General features: G+C 43.3%; 1 protein-coding gene across 6 annotated transcripts; it reads left to right on the top strand.

Moving 5' to 3' along the window:
• The first annotated feature begins 384 nt into the window (after positions 1–384).
• LOC139574356 (uncharacterized) lies at positions 385–10784 on the top strand. 6 transcript variants are annotated; one of them, XM_071398850.1, is made up of 5 exons: positions 385–485; positions 4889–5223; positions 6482–6690; positions 8938–9052; positions 9231–10784. In XM_071398850.1, the coding sequence occupies exons 2-5, from the start codon at positions 4929–4931 to the stop codon at positions 10325–10327; spliced, it is 1716 nt and encodes a 571-aa protein (XP_071254951.1). In that variant the 5' UTR covers positions 385–485; positions 4889–4928; the 3' UTR covers positions 10328–10784. The 6 variants fall into 6 exon arrangements, with proteins under 6 accessions (XP_071254951.1, XP_071254953.1, XP_071254950.1 ...); XM_071398852.1 differs by lacking the exon at positions 385–485 and adding an exon at positions 4114–4351 and having other exon boundaries at positions 9234–10784; XM_071398849.1 differs by lacking the exon at positions 385–485 and adding an exon at positions 4114–4351.
• Positions 10785–24070: the final 13286 nt, after the last annotated feature.

The following is a 24070-nucleotide window of genomic DNA, read 5'->3' as shown; positions in this document are numbered from 1 at the left end:
CATAACGCTGGATGCTAACCGCTGAAAACTCCACAGAAGAAGACGACGACGAAGACGAAGAAGCAGGCCCATACTCCAGCACAGTAGGTGGCGGTAATGTACCAATAACGTTAGATGCCAACTGCCGAGAATCGCGACCAAAGTAGAATAAGGAGCAGGGTTGCCATATCCCTGGTTTCCTCAGGAAATTTGGCCATTCGAAAATGATGTCGCGGGAAAATGTAATGGTTGAGGGTTCCGGGTTTGTGGGCTACTTTTATATATTGGATGCGGCCGCCATGGCATTTTTCTTAAAAATATATATTACACTGTGACCTGCTGCTGCTGACTATTATGTAGAGATACAGCCTGTTGCTGAGTGAGTGGTGGGGAGTGGGAGGGCGGTGAGTGTGTTGAGGTTGAGACTGAGAGCTGCAGCTGAATCACGTGAATGAGGAGACGGAGCAGCACGCGCGCACGTCATGACAACGTTTTACCAGTTGTAGGTAGGCTATTTAGATTGTCATTATGGAGACACCTATTTCCAACCCTTTTTTCATAAAACATATTAACGCGCTAGAACTGATGCGCATCAATAAATTAGGCGACAATGCACAGGAAAACGACTTTAGGCGCTCTAGATCGCATTAGATAAATCCGTTCGTAGGTGGTTTAAACTGCATTCTAATGTCGACTTGTTTATGGAAAACCATATCAAACGAAGAGTTTTACGCATGCTCAGTTCTTGCGTGTCGAGCGCTGCACGAGTGAACATTTTAAATTTAAGTTATGGAACTCCGGAGCGTGCTTCTGATATAGGGGAAAGTCCACAATGAAACTGAAATTGAATGTGGCGAATGGTACATTTGCATCTTGTGGTCATCAAGTAGGCTATTCATTTCTATGCCTGTGTAGGCTACTGTACCCTACCATTTGATACAATAAATATGTTGAAATGATATCACTGAAGTTATTGCAAATCAAGTTGTGCCACTTGTGTAACCTACCTGGAGCTGGCAAACGGATTTAATAATAGCCTATACCTTCAGCTTTTTGTTGTACCATTGAGTTATTATGCAATTATAGATGGACATGTTTAGTTAATGAAACTGGAAGTTAAATTGTGATCATGGTCCCAGTTCTGTCGCAATTGCTGATCAGCTGCTGTTATGATGCATTAGATTGAAGGTAAATCAGTCAGATTAGGCTACAGGTAAAACAAATCACTGTCTGTTATTGACAGGCATAGGCCTAATTCAGTTCATATCCATATTATTAATATATAATTCAGTAATTAAAATGGCGACCCCATCATCAATAACCTACTCCAGCAGGCTATTGGGCAACAGAAGCACCTTGCTATTCATGCTAAATAAATGAGTCTGTTTGAACTAAGCAAGATATTAAATTGGTTATCTTACATCTTGCCTAGGCTACTGTAGGCTATCAGGGACAGTGGTGACCCGTCATGTTTTGAGCCCCACCTTTTTTAGCTTTTTGTGGTTGCCTGTTTTGCATGTTATTTGGGGATTAATCGGTGTCACATATCAGTTTGCAAACAATGTAAAAAATAAATAATAATTTAGTTAATAAAGCCACATACGAACATGTCTCTTTTTTGCTTTCTTGAGTAAGGGAGCTCCAAACTGCAAGTGTTTCAGCCTAGCTCAGTGCTTTCTGTAGTGGTGGGGTAGCCATCTGAAAATACGGAGAGTAGGGGTTGGTAATGTTCTCCAGTTGCGCCATGATTGGCTCAGTGCACTGTCACTCATGGGGACACTACGTCACTGCAAAATCTACGGGGAGAGCTTAAATCCAAACCCCTTTGGTGCTGCCATAGAGTTACATTAGAAGTACCCACCCAAAAAGGCTCAAGGTCATTGGCCACAGATAAAATTATCTCAAATCACGTTATATCTACAGTATCTTTGATTGGACTGATCATGTCAACATCATACTTTCAAAATCTTAGCTAGCAAGCTCGCAGTCATCATCATGAATCAAGTCGACAATCTACTGGCAAATCCTTTTCAATCCTTGTCATATGAAGACAAATTATGACGAGGAATTATAGATAAAAAAGTATCGGTGCTCATCGGCCATTGGACAAACATTAAACAACAAGTTGGAAATCGCAAATTCAACAATGAGTGGTTGGGAAGGAATCAGTAGCTAACTGCAAGCATTGCAAAGCAATCACTGGCCTGCTCTTCAGTGGAGTGGATGTGTGAACCAAGTTTAAGGGTCTATTTTCCAGGTTTAAAAGGATAAACATTCAACATTGGCCATGCTGTCAATCCAGCATGACTTCTGCCACGTTCAAAACAACTGGAGACTGAACTGGGAAATCTCAGACTTCAGTAAATTCAGGACAACTGGGAACTCTGGATTTTTTAATTAGCTCAGACTGGGAAAATACATTTTGAACGGTCATCCAACTCGGAATTCCAAGTCGGGAACTTGGGCCTCTTTCTAGAGCTCAGACCTGAAAACCACTAACGTCATGATTCTACCTTGTTTTTTCCCCAGAGTTCCCAGTTGTCTTGAAAGCACCAAAAATCCAGAGAATGCCAGACCATGTGCCTCACCCTAATCATTTGGTCTCTTTTCCCCTCATAATTTAGCCTACTTTTCTAACTTGGTGGTGCACATGTAGCCTATAGCCAGTAATGGAAAAAGTACCCAATTGTCATACTTGAGTAAAAGTAAAGATACCTTAATAGAAAATGACTCAAATAAAAATGAAAGTCACCCAGTAAAATACTACTTGAGTAAAAGTCTAAAAGTATGTGGTTTTAAATATACTTTAGTATCAAAAGTAAATTTAATTGCTAAAATATACTTAAGTATCAAAAGTAAAAAAATAATTTAAAATTCCTTACATTTTTAAGCAAACCAGATGGCACCATTTTCTTGTTATAATTTTTACAGATAACCAGGGGCACACACCAACACTCAGACATAATTTACAAATAAAAAATGTGTTTAGTGAGTCCGCCAGATCAGAGGCAGTAGTGATGACCAGGGATGTTCTCTTGATAAGTGTGTGAATTGCACCCTTTTCCTTTCCTGCTAAGCATTAAAAATGTAACGAGTACTTTTGGGTGTCAGAGAAAATGTATGGAGTAAAAAGTACATTATTTTATTTAGGAATGTAGTGAAGTAAAAGTAAATAGTAAAGTACAGATACCCCAAAAAACTGCTTTAGTACTTTAAAGTATTTTTACTTAATCGAAATTACGGATTGCCTCTTATCCGCTCGTCATCCCCATATATGCCATAGTTTGTACATCTTAATTGTCAGTAGAAACCCCATTTGTTTAAGCAAGTTAGCCATATCACCTATGGTTTTTTTAAAGGCAGTAAATTAGGCCGAAATAACAGTTTTTCTGCCAGACAAGGCTCCGCTGAAAGCCATGTGTAGCAGTGGTAAGGTGTTGGGACAGCTTTATATAGGCCCTAATAATTTGTGGGCATAGTTTGTCACTGTTATAGTCCAATTAATGTATTGTTTAGTGTTGTGTTTTTGTAGTGACTTTTTGAGTTTGCCCCACCAAGATTTACATGCCAAAATCGCCACTGATCCGGGGCAATAGGCAACCTGCATCTAGCTAACCAAACCATGCCAAAGGTAAATTACAATCATAAACACAGATTTGAGTCAGTTGGCCTAGGCTATGCCTATTGAAATGACAAGTCAATCACGCAAATAGGTTGTAGCGGGTTGTAGACTTAACATCTGGCACATAATAGAACAATTGCCAGAAAATAGCCAAACATTATTTTGAAGTTTGTTCAAGTGTTTCTTGCGCAGAGATTTTGAGATCCTCTGTCCAACTTTCATCCCTCAAACCCTCCTGTTGGATGTATCTATAGTTAAACACATGCGTACAATTGATTTATTTACAAGTATAATAAGGGTGAATGATCTTTTCTCTTGTTACATATTCGAATTCCTTTATTAGTCAAGTTAGCTCACAAGAATTAGGCCTATTATTTTGATGTAAGGAGCAATATTCGGGTTTCCGTCGATATCCCCCCTTAATTCGCTCGAAAACTTTATGGAAAAAGGTTTTATTGGCTAAATACGGCAACTTCTCATGCAGTATTTATTGGTCTAGTTTTATGGCTTTGTGGGTGGGTTTCGATCAGTCTTTCTTGACCTTTTATTTTCAAAGAACTGGCAACCCTGTGTAGGAGGCAAGAAGGAAAACGCTGCTTCGAAGGGAGGACATAAAGTTGGATCTATTTTTTTTCCTTTGGCGTTTCGTCTCTTGGCTTATCTACAGTGTGCATTCTTCTCGGTTTTCGTGTAGAACAAACAGTGTTTCGTTATCGAATACTTCAATATTCTGATTTCAGCGACTTCACGGTGCGTATCTAGCTAATGTTAGCTAGTTACTAGCTAACGTTAGCACTTGAGGTGTTCTTGTGTTGTATTCAAGAAGGATAGCGTCGCGACGATCGTTAACTAGCTAGCCGGCATTGCTACAGTTTGGTTTAGTGGTATTCACTATTGCAATAGTAACGTTAATCGCCTTAGTTAACTAGCCAGCTACCGTCTAGCTAAAGCTTTAGTTTAGGCAGCAATGTAGCTAGCTAACTAAACCTCGAGTGATGGGTGGGTGTGCTTTTTGTCCTTCCTCGTTCCATACGAAGTTAGGCTGTCTTGCTCAACGGTCTATTGGTTGGGATTAGTGAAGTGGTATCTAGGATACTACTTAATTACTAATGTTAGCAAGAAAAAGTATAGTCTTTCAGAAATTAGACTAGTTGGCCACTAGGTCTATATGATACTGCTGACTAATAACAGTAGCTAGTGTCACTGATAATGTGAATTTGTTCAACTCAGTCAACATAGTTAACTAATGCTGTTAATGTGTAACAGTTGAATATCTGTCTGGTCCAGTTCCCCAGATCCATCGTGTGATCGTCACGGCAGCGAACCCATGGCGGACTCCGTGGAGACGTTCCAGACACACCTCACCTCTGTCATGGACAGTTTGATCCGAGCGTCGGTGTGCGAGATAACCAAACTGTTCCAGGACACGGTGAACGACTATCTGGTGGAAATATCTCTGAATAGGAATGAAATGGAGGCTCTGAAACTCCGACTCCGACTGACGGAGAACAAACTGAGAAATGAACGCAAGTACGGGATGGGGTGGGCAGAGAATCGCCGCAATGCTGGTTTGATAGGGTCGGAGGACGGTGGGCGGAAAAAGCGAAAAATTGAAGTGCCCCGTAAGTGTTCATATTTAGTAAGTACAGCCACAAAAGCATCACGGACCATATAGTCGTTTTTTACACATTTGTCTTGCTCTATGTATAAAACTGATATAAAAAATGGTATTCTTCATATTATAATTGTTGAAATATGTAATTGCATATCAAATCAAGTTGATTACTTGTGTAACATTAAGTCAAAAGCCTGTAATGCTTGTGTGAAGAGGTACTTGTTATGTTGGAAGCCATCTGCCAGAAACTGAGCCTTCTCCCTCCCTTTCCTTTCTACTCCTCCGCTCTCCCTCCCCCATCTCATCCTCCTTCATGTTCTCTCTGTTCTTCGCCTCTCTCTGCTCCCTTCCTCCCTGCCCCCCCCCCTCTTTCCTCCCTGCCCCCCCCCCTCTTTCCTCCCTGCCCCCCCCATCTTTCCTCCCTGCCCCCCCTTCCTGCCCGCCCCCCCTCCCTCTTTCTTCCTGCCCCCCCTCTCCCTCTCCTCTACTTCTCTTTCCACTCTCCCTCCCTCTTCACTCCCACCCCCTCCTCTCTCCTTCACACTCACTCCTCCGCTTCCGCTCCCTACTCCGCCTCCTCTCCTTCATCATGCTATTTCCCTTCCCCCAACTCTTCCATTTCTGTCACGGTTCCCCTTCATCTCCTTCCCTCTCCTCTACTCCTCCACTCTCCCTCCTCCTCTTCATGTCCTCGCTCTGTCCCTCACCTCTCCCACTCCGCTCTGCTCTCTCTCCCTCCCTCTCTGCTCTCCTTCATAATGCCCACTCCCCCTCCCTGCCCCCACCTCCTCTACTTTTCTCTCCGCTCTCCCTCCCTCCCTCTTCACTCCCACCCCCTCCGCTCTCCTTCACACTCACTCCCGCCGCTTCCTCTCTCCCGCTTCTGCTCCGTACTCCGCCTCCTCTCCTTCTTCATGCTCTCTCTCCCTTCCCCCAACTCCTCAATTTCTGTCACTGCTCTCCTCTCCCTCCTCTCCTTTATGCTTTCTCCCGCTTCATGCTGTCCCTCCTCCTCCTGCTCTCGTTCAACATGCTCTCTCCCTCTCCCTTCCCCCACTCTCCCCTTCCTCATGCTCTCTGCCTCTGCTCCCCCTCTCTTCCGCCTCTCTCCCACTCCCTGCCATCCCTCCTCTCCCTGCTTTCCTTCCTCTCTCCTTCATTTCTTTCACTGCTCCCCTCTGTCTCTCTCCTCTCTCCTTCATGCTCGACCCCTCCTCCTCTCACCCCATCCTACCCCCCCTCTCTTCCTCTCTCTCCCTCTACAGGAGGAAAGCAGAAGCTGGGTCCTGCGTTTGGAGGCGTGTGGGAGGAAGGAGGAGGAGCAGCCGGGGAAGTAGCAGGGGGAGGCTGGAAGGAGGCACGCCAGATGTACCTCATCCAGGTCCCTGGGGAGGAGGAGGAAGACGAAGGAGAACTATTGGAGGAGGGCTGTATTTCGGGAGAGGGGGAGGAGACAGACATCATCAAAGAGGAGGTGAGGGAGACAAGGAGTGCTAAGGAGTCTGAGTGTGGCACACACACCGTCAGTGTGTCAGAGATGACTAGTTTACAAAAATAACAGTGTGTATCATCTGTGTGTGGTGAGACTGAGAATGTTGTTAAACTGCTGTTTTCTGAGTCAATGAGACACACTGCAGCAGTGGTCTGGTAGATGGCGTGGATGATGGAAAGCCACTGATTTGATATTCAACTGCAGAAGTAGCTCAAGCACTTGTTCAGTAGGGCAGTCAATGTTAAGTGCAGAGCGTTGTAGACCCTATACATGAATATAATTTTGGACGCGAACTAGAGGTCGACCGATTAATCGGAATGGCCGATTTAATTAGGGCCGATTTCAAGTTTTCATAACAATCGGAAATCGGTATTTTTGGACACCGATTTGGCTGATATATATATTTTTTTTACACCTTTATTTAACTAGGCAAGTCAGTTAAGAACACATTCTTATTTTCAATGATGGCCTAGGAACGGTGGGTTAACTGCCTTGTTCATGGGGCAGAACGACAGATTTTTACCTTGTCAGCTCGGGGATTCGTTTTTGCAACCTTCCGGTTACTAGTCTAACGCTCTAACCACCTGCCTTACATTGCACTCCACGAGGAGCCTGCGTGGCAGGCTGACTACCTGTTACGCGAGGGCAGCAAGAAGCCAAGGTAAGTTGCTAGCTAGCATTAAACTTATAAAAAACAATCAATCTTCACATAATCAATAGTTAACTACACATGGTTGATGATATTACTAGTTTATCTAGCGTGTCCTGCGTTGCATATAATCGATGCGGTGCCTGTTAATTTCTGATCGAATCACAGCCTACTTTGCCAAACGGGTGATGATTTAGCATTGTCGTTGCACCAAACCTAACCATAAACATCAATGCCTTTCTTAAAAATCAATACACAAGTATATATTTTTAAACCTGCATATTTAGTTAATATTGCCTGCTAACATGAATTTCTTATAATTAGGGAAATTGTGTCACTTCTCTTGCGTTCCGTGCAAGCAGTCAGGGTATATGCAGCAGTTTGGGCCGCCTGGCTCGTTGCGAACTGTGTGAATTCCATTTATTCCTAACAAAGACCGTAATTAATTTGCCAGAATTGTACATAATTATGACATAACATTGAAGGTTGTACAATGTAACAGCAATATTTAGACTTAGGGATGCCACCCGTTAGATAAAATACGGAACGGTTCCGTATTTCACTGAAATAATAAACGTTTTGTTTTCAAAATGATAGTTTCCGGATTCGACCATATTAATGACCAAAGGCTCGTATTTCTGTGTGTTATTATGTTATAATTAAGTCTATGATTTGATATTTGATAGAGCAGTCTAACTGAGCGATGGTAGGCAGCAGCAGGCTCGTAAGCATTCATTCAAACAGCACTTTTGTGCGTTTGCCAGCAGCTCTTTGCAATGCTTCAAGCATTGAGCTGTTTATGACTTCAAGCCTATCAACTCCCGAGATTAGGCTAGTGTAACCGATGTGAAATGGCTAGCTAGTTAGCGGGGTGCGCGCTAATAGCGTTTCAATCGGTGACGTCACTCGCTCTGAGACTTGGAGTAGTTGTTCCCCTCGCTCTGCAAGAGCTGCGGCTTTTGTGGAGCGATGGGTAACGATGCTTCGAGAGTGGCTGTTGTCGATGTGTTCCTGGTTCGAGCCCAGGTAGGGGCGAGGAGAGGGACGGAAGCTATACTGTTACACTGGCAATACTAAAGTGCCTATAAGAACATCCAATAGTCAAAGGTATATGAAATGCAAATGGTATAGAGATAAATAGTCCTTTAATTCCTATAATAAATACAACCTAAAACTTCTTACCTGGGAATATTGAAGACTCATGTTAAAAGGAACCACCAGCTTTCATATGTTCTCATGTTCTGAGCAAGGAACTTAAACGTTAGCTTTTTTACATGGCACATATTGCACTTTTACTTTCTTCTCCAACACTTTGTTTTTGCATTATTTAAACCAAATTGAACATGTTTCATTATTTATTTGAGGCTAAATTGATTTTATTGATGTATTATATTAAGGTAAAATAAAAGTGTTCCTTCAGTATTGTTGTAATTGTCATTATTACAAATAAATAAAATAAATTGGCCGATTAATCGGTATCGGCTTTTTTTGGTCCCCCAATAATCGCTATCGGCGTTGAAAAATCAAAGTCTATGGGGCTGTACTGGTGGGTAATGTAGTTATTTTTGCTCTGTCTGTAGTCCGGTGACATGGTGGATGGGGGTTACCAGCCTGCGTCTCTGCGGCTGATCAAGGAAGCCCTGAAGATGGACCCACCCAACCAGAACTGCCATGGATCCAGAACCCACAGCGAAGGTACTGTCTCCAGCTGAAAGCTCAGAACCAAAACCATGATGACCACACCTCCTGGATAGTGATAACTTCACTGTGTTCACATTGGGGTTTTCTTAAGTGCCTGCAGTACAATATGTTTGCATACACCCTCATAGTACTGCTCCTCTAACAGACTCTCACTCTCCTTCTCTCGGCCCAGTAGGAGACATGGAGCTCAGCCCTGTGGCCCTGAAGAGGCCCCCAGCCGTGAGGCCTGAAGAGGGGGATGAGGAGGAGTGGGACGTGGGGTCCCCTCCAACGGAGGTGTCAGAGGGGGCGCTGAGCGTGGTGGACCTGAGTGGGCTGGAGACGGCCCTGAGGGCAGAGAGGGGGCGCGAGCAGGCATGCCTGAAGATCCCCCCCACAGCAGGCTCCAACCATGGCTCCAGGACCCCTGACCCGGTAGTAGTGGCAGACAGTGAGTTCAGACTGGGCCAGAAGTACATTGGTCTGGATGGGCTGGAACAGAAGGGGGAGCTGGAGAGTCCCACAGCCTCCGAGAGGGACTATGGTGATGCCCTGCAGGTTCATGGTGCCCGTCTGAAGGAATTACAGGGGTCACTGCCAATGGGGGCTGGAGGAGAGCTGCAGCCACGCTGGCCCAAGAGGCTGAGGGACGGTGAGGGGATGGGGGAGCAGGGAGGCTCAGACGAGGGCCTACATCACCTGTCTGCTCCGGGTAGCGTGGATGACAGTGGTGAGGAGGAGACAGGGGACCTGATGCATTTCTGCATGCAGTGCGGCGGGGGCTTCGCCAACGAGGCTGAGCTGGAAGAGCACCCTTGCCCCCTGGGGGACGCCCACCTGCAGGAAGGAGGGACGGAGAACACCCTGTTCCCCTGCGCCTCGTGCGGCCACGCCTTTAGCCATGCCTGGGCCCTGAAGAACCATGAGTGTGTGTGCGCGGCCGAACGGCCCCACCGCTGCGAGCTCTGTGGGAAGGGCTTCACCCACTCTCGCTCGCTGGAGAGGCACCAGGTGGTTCACACTGGAGAGAGGCAGCACTGCTGCCAGCAGTGTGGGAGGAGCTTCAGTCGCCTAGGCAACCTGGAGAGGCACCAGCGGATTCACACAGGCGAGCGTCCGTACGGGTGCGAGGCGTGCGGGAAGCGCTTCAGCAGGGTGGAGTACCTGAAAAGACACCAGCTGATCCACAGTGGAGACAGAGACAAGGCCGGCAGCGCTCACCAGTGCTCCCAGTGTGGAAAGAGCTTCAGCGAACCAGAGCAGTTAAAAAACCACGAGTGCTTTTCATAACATTTTGAGACGTTTGATAATTGATATTTACCATGATTTCTTTGGAGAGGGAAAGTTGAAATTGCTGACTAAGGTAGAAGTTGCTCCCTAATCAGAGATAAGATCAACATAAGATCATTTTACCCTAGCCTCAATCCCAAAGTTGACCATTAGAAATCTGTAAAGCTCTGACCTTGTATCAGTTGTTGGACACATTCTACCTACTCCAAAAAAGAGGAACAAAGACCATGCTGGTCATCCAGGGACAGGTTGAAATGAACTGTCTAATTGTGCACAGAGAAACCTGTGCTTTTATTTATGTTTCTCAATACATTGTATCTTTTACTATAAGAAATTAGTATTTTCACTGAACAACAATCATGACCTGTTTATCTTGACTATCAATGATAATAACAATTTGGTATTTTGTACTATTTGTTTTTCAGTATTATCCATCAGGAATAAACATTTGACTATTCAGTGACCAATGGTCTCCTTTTATATACTGTCAAGTGCTAAGTGTTTGTTTTCAGCTAGACAATTGTGTAGTTTAGTTATGTCTCAAACATTCACACAAGGTGTTGTCAGATTTCCGGACACATTTCTCTATTTCTGAGTACTTCGAAGTGTCTTCTACCAGAGAGGAAGAGGCGACGCGAAAAGTTTTACTCTGCCAAAAATCTGCCCAAGAAGTAAGGTAGTTTTGTATGGAGGTCAATGAGTGTCAAATTTGGTACAGAAAAAATGTAATTGCTCATTTGCTACATGAAGATTATTTGATTGAATAGAAGTTTCGTAGTGGTTAGGTTCTTATGAACGCACTGATGTAAATGAACGCACATGGCACAAAATAAGACTTAAAGAGTTGTGCATGTTGTCATAGAGATAGATGGAGGACTCATCATGGATATAACCTGTTTTAGCACGGACATTGCCATTGAGGTCTTTACCGGTCCAAAAAGTTGGAACCGTTCCGCAATCGAGTTGTGGCTTTCCCACCAGGATCCAATATGCATACATTTTTTATATAGAGACCCGTTCTGAATGGACCCGAGGACAACTACACCCGTTCCGTATAGATCTGGTCGGATCCCGACCTGGTCCGAGTAAGGGAAGCAGCCCAAATATATATATTTGTTAACCTACTTTATTAACCAGAGCTGATAAAGCGCGAGAGGGAGAAAAATGGGCGGCTCTAGCAGGCAGGGGAGCGACGTACTTTGACACTGGGAGGAGGGAGGAAGAGACGAGAGACCGCAACCAACCAAGCCGACTCGTGTCATAGTAGACTAATAACTGCCATAGCTAGTTTATTTATCATCAAATATGATTACGTAGTACCTGTGTTGACTACAGCAAACCGGGAGAAGCTAGTTAAGATAGCTAATGTTAGCTAGCTAGGCTAATTGATGCATGCACTTTCTCATCCTACAGTTATAAATAACTCCATTCAAATATTAAGTAGCAGCCTAACTGTTGGCTCTTGGTCGTTGTAGCCTATCCTTCTTTAACTTTTAATTCTGTCATTTGAATTCCATTGATTAGATATATCCTAACTTTTGCCACAAACGGAGGCTCTATGACAGTAGCTTATTGATGATTGGACAACAGCAACAAGCTACACGCTCCACTCTCGTGAAAAGCAAGAGCAGCAGCAAAAATTATCAAATGTCTATCTCTTTACTGCTGCAGCAGTCGTGTTTGGACCTGTACATTTAAAATGACACATACTCGAAACCTGTGACAGTCATATCAGATCCGACCCAGAATTCTGGATCGGGTTTTCGGGTACAGGTGGATCCGTGAAGACCTACTTTGAGGGCTTTCACCATTTTAATGTAGTCAACTGGGTAGGACTTCCAACTTCATGTCCAACCGAGTCATCAGGAGGGATCAGACAATCTTGAGGAAGAAAATTGAGAACTTCAAAATTGAGATCACCTCAATGACACTGCCCATGCTGTCACAGACACCATAATGGCACGGATACAAAGATGAGTCCTCTATCTATCTCTATGGCCTGTTGTTCCCACACGTATCTGACCTCTCATTGATTAGGGGTCTGGGAGTCCTCCCCCAGATTTTTTGCAGGCATCTAAAGCTAATTTCCTGCATTTCTACACAATCCAATATGACCCATGGTCCTTCTAGCTGTCTGTATTTAGAACAACAAAAAGTATTCAAAAAGCTAGGTAAGAGATCATTGTTAAATATGTTTAAGTGATTGATAAGACTGAACTAGATCAATGGTAATTCAAAAATCAATATTGTGTTGCACCTTTAACCAATAGCCTAACAAATCAAACAACTCTTTAAAAAATCATGTACAAAGACATTTGATTGTGTTTATTAAGACATCTATATCAAATTTCAGCCAGACCGCCCAGCAAGCACGAGACACCTGCACGCCCGACCCCCACCAATCTAGTCAATACCTCAACTCTCCCAAAACATTTTTCCCACTTAAAAAATACAAAAACAATATTCCTACGGGAAAGGTTTGGAAACAAAAGTGAAAAAAACAACAAAAAAACACAACTACACATGTACATTAACACACAGAAACAGGACATCATATAATTAATCTCATTGGCCTAATAGTACTGTAGAGCTCTTTTTACTTGCACTCAAAATAGCTGGGTTGCCCCGTCCTGTCCCTAGGGTTCAGTGGTGTAAAGTACTTAGGTAAAAGTACTTTAAAGTACTACTTAATTCGTTTCTTGGGGTATCTGTACTTTCCTATTTATTTTTTTGACTACTTTTACTTTTACTTCACTACATTCCTAAAGAAAATATTGTACTTTTTACTCCATACATTTTCCCTGACAACCAAAAGTACTCATTACATTTTGAATGCTTAGCAGGACAGGAAAATTGTCAAATTCACTCACTTATAAAGAAAAGACTTGGTCATCCCTACTGCCTCTGGTCTGGCGGACTCACTAAACACAAATGCATCTTTTGTAAATAATGTTGGAGTGTTGGAGTGTTGGAGTGTTCCCCTGGCTATCCGTACATTTTTAAAACAAGAAATTGGTGTCCTCTGCTCTGCTTAATATTTGGAATTTTAAATGATTTATACTTTTACTTTTCTTTTGATTCTTAAGTATATTTAAAACCAAATACTTTTAGACTTTTACTCAAGTAGTATTTTACTGGCTGACTTTCACTTTTACTTGAGTAACTTTTTATTAAGGTATCTATACTTTTGCTCAAGTATGACAATTGGGTACTATTTCCACCACTTCTAGGGGTCCACCACCATGCAGCACCCCAACCCAACACACCCCACTCAGCTTTAGGATCTTAGTGAAACATTCATTATTGGTTTTGGGTGTGTTATGCTAAGGCCATAGTGACAACCCACAGGATGGTAGACCCCCAGGGCTAGGACTGAGCAGCCCCCAGCTATGGATTGCCTAAATGGATATCTCCCCTGACGTGGGCATGTTTTCAATATAGACTCCTTTTGTCGTACTGTATTCCATATAAGGCATCCAGACCTTATGAAAGTTGCCCAGTATACCCTTAATCTTATAATATGGCAAATCTAGTGATATATAACTTGACATTTCTGCCATCCATTGTAAGAGGACAACCAATTTTGAATTAATGGCAATGCATTTCTTAGATGCTTGGTTACACAGTTTTGTTTGATAACAGTCTCCAGTATCAACATTCACAAGCAAACAAAAACAGGGAGAAGGGAGACTCTGACATACTCTGAAAGACATACTCTGTCAGAATTCAGCCAGTCTTCACAATACCATAACATATGTAAATATGTCTAATTTTGTGTTTTACACATCCGGCAGAGGAATGACATTTCTAAGTGCATGTAATTAAGTTACACTGGCATATAAACTCAGCAAAAAAAGAAACGTCCCCTTTTCAGGACCCTGTCTTTCAAAGATAATTCGTAAAAATCCAAATAACTTCACAGATCTTCATTGTAAAGGGTTGAGACACTGTTCCCCATGCTTGTTTAATGAGCCATAAACAATTAATGAACATGCACCTGTGGAACGGTCGTTAAGACACTAACAGCTTACAGACGGTAGGCAATTAAGGTCACAGTTATGAAAACTTAGGACACTAAAGAGGCCTTTCTACTGACTCTGAAAAACACCAAAAGAAGGATGCCCAGGGTCCCTGCTCATCTGTGTGAACGTGCCTTAGCCATGCTGCAAGGAGGCATGAGGAATGCAGATGTGGCCAGGGCAATAAATTGCAATGTCCGTACTGTGAGACACCTAAGACAGCGCTACAGGGAGACAGGACGGACAGCTGATCATCCTCGCAGTGGCAGACCACGTGTAACAACACCTGCACAGGATTGGTACATCTGAACATCACACCTACGGGACAGGTACAAGATGGCACCAGAAACGCACAATCCCTCCATCAGTGCTCAGACTGTCCGCAACAGGCTGAGAGAGGCTAGACTGAGGGCTTGTAGGTCTGTTGTAAGGCAGGTCCTCACCAGACATCACCGTCAACAACATCGCCTATGGGCACAAACCCACCGTCGCTGGACCAGAAAGGACTGGCAAAAGGTTCTCTTCACTGACGAGTCACGGTTTTGTCTCACCAGGGGTCGGATTCACGTTTATCGTCGAAGGAATGAGCGTTACACCAAGGCCTGTACTCTGGAGCGGGATCGATTTGGCGGTGGAGGGTCCGTCATGGTCTGGGGCGGTGTGTCACAGCATCATCGGACTGAGCTTGTTGGCATTGCAGGCAATCTCAGTGCTATGCGTTACAGCACAGGTGTCAAACTCATTCCACGGAGGGCCGAGTGTCTGCGGGTTTTCGCTCCTCCCTTGTACTTGATTGATGAATTAACATCACTAATTAGTTAGGAACTCCCCACACCTGGTTGTCTAGGGCTTTATTGAAAGGAAAAACCAAAAACCTGCAGACACTAGGCCCTCCGTGGAATGAGTTTGACACCCCTACGTTACAGGGAAGATATCCTCCTCCCTCATGTGGTACCCTTCCCGTAGGCACATCCTGACATGACCCTCCAGCATGACATTGCCACCAGCCATACTGCTCGTTCTGTGCGTGATTTCCTGCAAGACAGGAATGTCAGTGTTCTGCCATGGCCAGCAAAGAGCCCGGATCTCAATCCCATTGAGCACATCTGGGACCTGTTGGATCGGAGGGTGAGGGCTAGGGCCATTCCCCCCAGAAATGTCCGGGAGCTTGCAGGTGCCTTGGTGGAAGAGTGGGGTAACATCTCACAGCAAGAACTGGCAAATCTGGTGCAGTCCATGAGAAGGAGATGCACTGCAGTACTTAATGCAGCTGGTGGCCACACCAGATACTGACTCTTACTTTGTTCAGGGACACATTATTCCATTTCTGTTAGTCACATGTCTGTGGAACTTGTTCAGTTTATGTCTCAGTTGTTACTGTTAATTAATGTTTCTTTCTTTTTATTTATTTATTTTATTTTATTTAAAAAAAAAAAAAATTTAGGGGTGGATCAGCTTAATATTGCGGAAAGAATGTTGCTTCCAATGTAATTGTCTGCATCATTTCCAATCACCCATATTTTTTGGGGTAAATATATATATCCATACACGCATGCATACATATACACATATATACATACACATACCTATATAGACATACATACTTTTTTAAAGAATATACCTTTATTATTATTCCCCGCAACCCTACCACCGATCCCCCAATTGGAGTAAACTAATAAACACTTCTGCTTTTACCTTCAATTTTTACATCTTATACCCATTTTACAGACACAGTCTACTTTATAATAGTTCTCTCTTGTTTGTTCTTAGTCCTTCCTCTATTTCTGTTGCCCACCAATTTTATTTCCACTTGTAACTGTGCTATTTCACAAAAGCTCCGCACCTATACACATTTCACAGACTTACAAATGTTAAGTTTGCTGAAAATGAATGTAGTTGACAGTGAGAGGATGTTTCTTTTTTTGCTGAGTTTAGTACATTACTGCAGTAATTTATGTCTGAGGTTATATGAACATGACCGAGCATTCAAACATACAGTGGGGAGAATAAGCATTTGATACACTGCCGATTTTGCAGGTTTTCCTACTTACAAAGCATGTAGAGGTCTGTAATTTTTATCATAGGTACACTTCAACTGTGAGAGACAGAATAAAAAAAAAATAAAAAAAAAATCACATTGTATGATTTTTAAGTAATGTTAGGTTGCGTCAATCGAATCTGGTATCAGGATAGACTGCGACACGGAGTCACTAAATATGTTCTATGTCTTTTTATTATAGTCAAGCGATAAATGGTAAATGCAATCTTTGTATATACAGGTTCACTGTAACACCACGCAGGGCAAAACAGAGAACTGGTCTGTTCCTAACAAGATGCTTCTCAAATACTCTGACAGAAATAATTCCCGCTTCTGAGCTGGCCTATCAGAGTAGAGGCTGAGTGTGGTTTAGACTTACTCAGCCTATCGTTGGCGCACAGGCTGGTCCCAGCCCCCAGGCGCTCCAGTTGACAGAAATAGTTGTTGCTGTGCAGATCATCTATGTGAACGCACCCTAGAGACTGCGGCCGCAGGCTCAGTTCCTGTTGTTGTGTTCCAACCTAAAATGGACTATTTGCAACACTTCTTTTATGCACGTGTCAATGGCTCAAAACACCGTTTGCCCAAGCTTAACCACAGCCTTTCAGCTAGTCACACTATATGGTGCACAACACACTATATGATGCACAACTTGTCAGCTTTAGCTCAAACACAAGCCTGCATTGCAAGCAAAACATATTCTCAATTCGCACAGTAATTAATTTGCATTTTATTGCATGACATAAGTATTTGATACATCAGAAAAGCAGAACTTAATATTTGGTACAGAAACCTTTGTTTGCAATTACAGAGATCATACGTTTCCTGTAGTTCTTGACCAGGTTTGCACACACTGCAGCAGGGATTTTGGCCCACTCCTCCATACAGACCTTCTCCAGATCCTTCAGGTTTTGGGGCTGTCGCTGGGCAATATGGACTTTCAGCTCCCTCCAAAGACTTTCTATTGGGTTCAGGTCTGGAGACTGGCTAGGCCACTCCAGGACCTTGAGATGCTTCTTACGGAGCCACTCCTTAGTTGCCCTGGCTGTGTGTTTCGGGTCGTTGTCATGCTGAAAGACCCAGCCACGACCCATCTTCAATGCTCTTACTGAGGGAAGGAGGTTGTTGGCCAAGATCTCACGATACATGGCCCCATCCATCCCCCCCTCAATACGGTGCAGTCGTCCTGTCCCCTTTGCAGAAAAGCATCCCCAAAGAATGATGTTTCCACCTCCATGCTTCACGGTTGGGATGGTGTTCTTGGGGTTGTACTCATCCTTCTTCTTCCTCCAAACACGGCGAGTGGAGTTAAGACCAAAAAGCTCTATTTTTGTCTCATTAGACCACATGACCTTCTCCCATTCCTCCTCTGGATCATCCAGATGGTCATTGGCAAACTTCAGACGGGCCTGGACATGCGCTGGCTTGAGCAGGGGGACCTTGCGTGCGCTGCAGGATTTTAATCCATGACGGCGTAGTGTGTTACTAATGGTTTTCTTTGGGACTGTGGTCCCAGCTCTCTTCAGGTCATTGACCAGGTCCTGCCGTGTAGTTTTGGGCTGATCCCTCACCTTCCTCATGATCATTGATGCCCCACGAGGTGAGATCTTGCATGGAGCCCCAGACCGAGGGTGATTGACCGTCATCTTGAACTTCTTCCATTTTCTAATAATTGCGCCAACAGTTGTTGCCTTCTCACCAAGCTGCTTGCCTATTGTCCTGTAGCCCATCCCAGCCTTGTGCAGGTCTACAATTTTATCCCTGATGTCCTTACACAGCTCTCTGGTCTTGGCCATTGTGGAGAGGTTGGAGTCTGTTTGATTGAGTGTGTGGACAGGTGTCTTTTATACAGGTAACGAGTTCAAACAGGTGAGGTTAATACAGGTAATGAGTGGAGAACAGGAGGGCTTCTTAAAGAAAAGCTAGCAGGTCTGTGAGAGCCGGAATTCTTACTGTTTGGTAGGTGATCAAATACTTATGTCATGCAATAAAATGCAAATGAATTACTTAAAAATCATACAATGTGATTTTCTGGATTTTTGTTTTAGATTCCGTCTCTCACAGTTGAAGTGTACCTATGATAAAAATTACAGACCTCTACATGCTTTGTAAGTAGGAAAACCTGCAAAATCGGCAGATACTCAAATACTTGTTCTCCCCACTGTATATTCATTCATCATCATCAATAGCTTCTACCAGGTCCGCCTCACATTTTTGTTTTACATGCTTCGTGTCATTGAGAAAAGCCTTTATCAACCCTTGTTACAGTTTGGAGGTTTGTCAGACTGCCTTAAAATAGTTTCAATCTTTGAAGCATCTGGCTTGTCCTGTGTTTGCTGCACAGAGAGAATAACATGTTGTATCTGCAGAAATTCACCTCAGCTCCGTTACAGACTGGTCTTCCCTGGCTGCCTGACCCTGCTGAGACCCGTCACCATCTGATCCTGCTAAGACATGATGAGCATAGTGTTGTGTACGGATGGTGCACCATGACAGTGAAGCCTGTAGAGCTGTTTATTACTGTGTCAGTGTGAAAAGTAGGGAATTAGATAAGGAAACTGACAAATTAATAACGTTACATTGCTATACTGACTCTAATAAAAACTCACATTGCACAAACAAAAGTCAGAATTATCCATCTTCAATCGTTTGGCCACTGGTTTCATCATTTGATTCAGGTCTAGTGTGAATGAGGGAAAAATAATACATACTTTTGGCCAGCTCTCTCTCTCTCTAATGGTACATCAACAGGCGAAAGCTAGCTAAGCTAATTTACTTCTGTTTGAACGGGACAAAAAGGCTACAAATCAACAAACAAACAACAGCTGTCAGATAGCAATATGAGGTTTCTATTATTACTATCTGACAGATAGCTACAGGCTATAGGTAAACTGGCTGTGGTAGCAACTAGCAAGCTAATTCATTCACCTTAGTCAAGAAGGGATGAAACATTAGTTAACATTGCATATCATTTACACTACTAGCCCTGCACTGGGAATAAACACTAGTTTCATTTTTTTTCTGTTAAGTTAAACAGCCAGCTACGTACATCAGTCAACTAAAGAGTTGCCATTTTCTGCTCTGCTTGCTTTTACAACTTGGAGAAAGAGTGCAACACATACAGACTGACAGCAGCTGCCTCTGTTCAAACCTGCCGTGCTGGCCCAGCCAGCCTTTCAGAAGCTTTGCCTTTGTCCGCCGGCAGAAACCTCCAAACAGTCTACCCGACCGCTCTGAGGCATACGCATGGTCCTAAAGCACACCGATGCTGTTTTTGGTATCACAGTGAAAGCTGTGCCCCTGACTTTCACAGCTTGCTTTAATCATGTCTTGTTCAAGACCAAGGTGGGTGAGATTCTCAAACTGTACAAGTCAAGTGCAGAGGCATCATGCCCAAAGGGGGCACGAGGGGCACGTGCCACCTCAGATTTGACCTGTTTACAAATATATGTATTTGTATTTATTTTTTCTGTAATACTACTAGCCGCCTAGAAATTTTATGAAGTAGGCTTTAGCTAGCCCAGATAGGTTCCGAATCCCCCAACCTCAAAACTAGCTACCAAGAAGCCATTTCAGACTATCAATGTTAGTAGTAGTAGCTAGCTAGTCTAACTATCTTAGCTGGCATGCCTGTTGGCAAGGGTGGCAGACTTTAGAAAAGCAAGCAATTACTAAATGTACTGAATAAGACTCACATTCCTTTCAATTGCTAACCCAGATTTCAGCAGAGATGCAGAGAAGCATTAGTTTCCAGTCAGGAAATACAGACAGCTCAAGAGATAGGCCAATGCTTAGATATGCAGAAAAATAAACCAATTTTTTAACACCCTAGAGATGGTAAAACCAAGGAACGTTTAAGTATTTGATTTTGAATTTTAGGACCCCTTTGACGAAGTGTCTGTCCTATATCTGAGAGATATACAGTTGAAGTCGGAAGTTTACATACACCTTAGCCAAATACATTTAAACTCAGTTTACCACAATTCCTGACATTTAATCCAAGTAAAAATTCTCTATTTCAGTTAGGATCACCACTTTATTTTAAGAATGTGAAATGTCAGAATAATAGTAGAGAGAATGATTTATTTCAGCTTTTATTTCTTTCATCACATTCCCAGTGGGTCAGAAGTTTACATACACTCAATTAGTATTTGGTAGCATTGCCTTTAATTTGTTTAACTTGGGTCAAACGTTTCGGGTAGCCTTCCACAAGCTTCCCACAATAAGTTGGGTGAATTTTGGCACATTCCTCCTGACAGAGCTGGTGTAACTGAGTCAGGTTTGTAGGCCTCCTTGCTCGCACACGCTTTTTCAGTTCTGCCCACACAATTTCTATAGGATTGAGGTCATGGCTTTGTGATGGCCACTCCAATACCTTGACTTTGTTGTCCTTAAGCCATTTTGCCACAACTTTGGAAGTATGCTTGGGGTCATTATCCATTTGGAAGACCCATTTGCGAACCAAGCTTTAACTTCTTGACTGATGTCTTGAGATGTTGCTTCAATATATCCACATAATTTTCCCTCCTCATGACGCCATCTATTTTGTGAAGTACACCAGTCCCTCCTGCAGCAAAGCACCCCCACAACATGATGCTGCCACCCCCGCGCTTCACGGTTGGGTTGGTGTTCTTCGGCTTGCAAGCATCCCCCTTTTTCCTCCAAACATAACAATGGTCATTATGGCCAAACAGTTCTATTTTTGTTTCATCAGACCAGAGGACATTTCTCCAAAAAGTACGATCTTTGTTCCCATGTGCAGTTACAAAACGTAGTCTGGCTTTTTTATGGCGGTTTTGGAGCAGTGGCTTCTTCCTTGCTAAGCAGCCTTTCAGGTTGTCGATATAGGACTTGTTTTACTATGGATATAGATACTATGTACCTGTTTCCTCCAGCATCTTCACAAGGTCCTTTGCTGTTGTTCTGGGATTGATTTGCACTTTTCACACCAAAGTATGTTCATCTCTAGGAGACAGAACGTGTCTCCTTCCTGAGTGGTATGACGGCTGCGTGGTCCCATGGTGTTTATACTTGCGTACTATTGTTTGTAGAGATGAATGCAGTACCTTCAGGCATTTGGAAATTGCTCCCAAGGATGAAGCAGACTTGTGGAGGTCTACAATTCTTTTTCTGATTTCTTTTGATTTGCCCATGATGTCAAGCAAAGAGGTACTGAGTTTGAAGGTAGGCCTTGAAATACATCCACAGGTACACCTCCAATTGACTCAAATTATGTCAATTATCCGATCAGAAGCTTCTAAAGCCATGACATAATTTTCTGAAAATTGTTTAAAGCCAAGCTGTTTAAAGGCACAGTCAACTTAGTGAATGTAAACTTCTGACCCACTGGAATTGTGATACAGTGAATTATAAGTGAAATAATCTGTCTGTAAACAATTGCTGGGGAAATGACTTGTGTCATGCACAATGTAGATGTCCTAACCGACTTGCCAAAACTATAGTTTGTTAACAAGACATTTGTGGAGTGGTTGAAAAACAAGTTTTAATGACTCCAACCTAAGTGTATGTAAACTTCTGACTTGAACTGTAAGAAAGATCTGGGAACTATTTATATATTTTTGGACAAATTTTTAACCCCTTTTATAGGCACTAAACTACTTCCATACACATTGCATTCTGAAAGTATTCAGACCCCTTCACTTTTCCACATTTTGTTACGTTACAGACTTATTCTAAAATGTATAAAAAAAATGTTTTTCCTCATCAATATACACACAATATCCAATAATAACAAAGCAAAAACCGTTTATTTTAATTGTTTTCAAATATCGTAAAAAAAAAAAAAGTATTTACATAAGTTTTCAGACCCTTTGCTATGAGACTAGAAATTGAGCTCAGGTGCATCCTGTTTCCATTGATCATCCTTGACATGTTTCTACAACTTCCACCTGTGGTAAATTCAATTGTTCTGACATGATTTGGAAAGGCACACACCTGTCTATATAAAGTCCCACAGTTAACAGTGGATGTCAGAGCAAAAACCAAGCCATGAGGTCGAAGGAATTGTCCGTAGAGCTCCGAGACAGGATTGTGTCGAGTCACAGATCTGGGGAAGGGTACCAAAACATTTCTGCAGCATTGAGGGTCCCCAAGAACTCAGTGGCCTCCATCATTCTTAAGACGTTTGGAACCACCAAGACTCTTCCTAGAGCTGGCTGCCCGGCCAAACTGTGGGGGAGAAGGGCCTTGGTCACCAAGAACCCGATGGTCACTCTGACAGAGCTCCAGAGTTCCTCTGTGGAGATGAGACAAACTTCCAGAAGGACAACCATCTCTGCAGCACTCCACCAATCAGGCCTTTATGGTAGAGTGGTTAGATGATAGCCACTCCTCAGTAAAAGGCACATGACAGCCCACTTGGAGTTTGCAAATTGACACCTAAAGGACTCTCAGACCATAAGAAACAAGATTATCTGGTCTGATGAAACCAAGGTTGAACTCTTTGGCCTGAATGCCAAGCGTCACGTCTGGAGGAAACCTGGAACCATCACTACGGTGAAGCATGGTGGTGGCAGCATCATGCTGTGGGGATGTTTTTCAGCGGCAGGGACTAGGTACATGACGCCCCTGGTCAAGCGTGTGGGAGTTTCAAATGGAGATCAGCCATTTGTGTCAAGGCCGAAAACGAAGCCCTGAAGGCGAGGAAGAGACTTGCGGGACTTGCGATGCAGTGGAATGAACAGTTGAACCAAACATCATGCCAGCAAAGTAGTTGTAACAGTGTAACCACCCCCAGAGAAACTTGCAGCTCCCCACTGGGCAAAAACTGTCTCAATCAACGTTGTTTCCATGTCATTTCAACAAAAATATGAAATGTGATGATATAGAATCAATGTGGAAAACTGATTGGATTTGCAAAAAGTCATCAACGTAAGGGAATTTCACCTTTTTTTCACCCAACTTTTAACCTAAATCCAATGACATGGTGACATTTTTTGTTGACTTCACATTGAATTAACGTTAGTTGACAACTCCAAATGTAAATCGAAACTAGACAAAAAATGCGGTCTGTGCCCAGTGGGTCACTTTCATGACAGAGGCTGTTCAATCAAAACGTACATTTCTTGCATTGCAGCTTTACAGAATCAAATACATCTCGATTTCAGATTGATATTGTGAGATTGGGCCTCATGGCTACTCAAGGATGCACATGCACCAGTTTGGACAGGAGTCATCCTAATGAACTTCTAACAAATCTAGTCAAATTGATACTTTCCCCTTCTCATCTCCCTCCATCCCTTCCTGTAGCTCAGTGGTTTCAAGGGAGCCTAGTGACAATAAACAGGTTATGGACTGCCCTCTCTTACCTCCGGAAAAAGAACCGGGTCAAGTCATGTGACCCGTGTGGCCCCCTAGCAACATCCAGCTGGATGAGAGAAAAGGAGCGTGGCATGTCATCATTAACAGAGAGGTGAGGTCATCAGGGGGGCAAGGACTGTTCCGATACCAGAATTAAAGCCTTTACAGATGCAGAATACAGTTCCAGAGAGGTTGTGATGCAGTGTTAACTGTTGTGTTTCAGGTTGATGATGCTGAGCTCTATGAGAAGCCAACACCAGCTGAAGACTCTGCTGTGAATCATGTAGAGGAGCAGGTGAATCCAGAAGATCTGTGTAAAACACCCCTCAGACCGTTCAGTATGTGTCAGTTGTCTATCATACTGTA

The sequence above is a fragment of the Salvelinus alpinus genome, chromosome 4 (genome assembly GCF_045679555.1).
Source record: "Salvelinus alpinus chromosome 4, SLU_Salpinus.1, whole genome shotgun sequence".
Classification (NCBI taxonomy): domain Eukaryota; kingdom Metazoa; phylum Chordata; class Actinopteri; order Salmoniformes; family Salmonidae; genus Salvelinus; species Salvelinus alpinus.
Note: the sequence above shows the minus strand (reverse complement) of the source record. Positions and strands in the feature narration are given on the sequence as shown.

Excerpts from the sequence above, each read along its gene's own strand:
- LOC139574356 (XM_071398847.1), top strand. The coding sequence starts at position 5,806 with ATGCTATTTCCCTTCCCCCAACTCTTCCATTTCTGTCACGGTTCCCCT. Across the intron at positions 6,691-8,937 it reads CAGACATCATCAAAGAGGAG|TCCGGTGACATGGTGGATGG; the intron begins GTGAGGGAGACA and ends CTCTGTCTGTAG. Across the intron at positions 9,053-9,230 it reads ATCCAGAACCCACAGCGAAG|TAGGAGACATGGAGCTCAGC; the intron begins GTACTGTCTCCA and ends CTCTCGGCCCAG.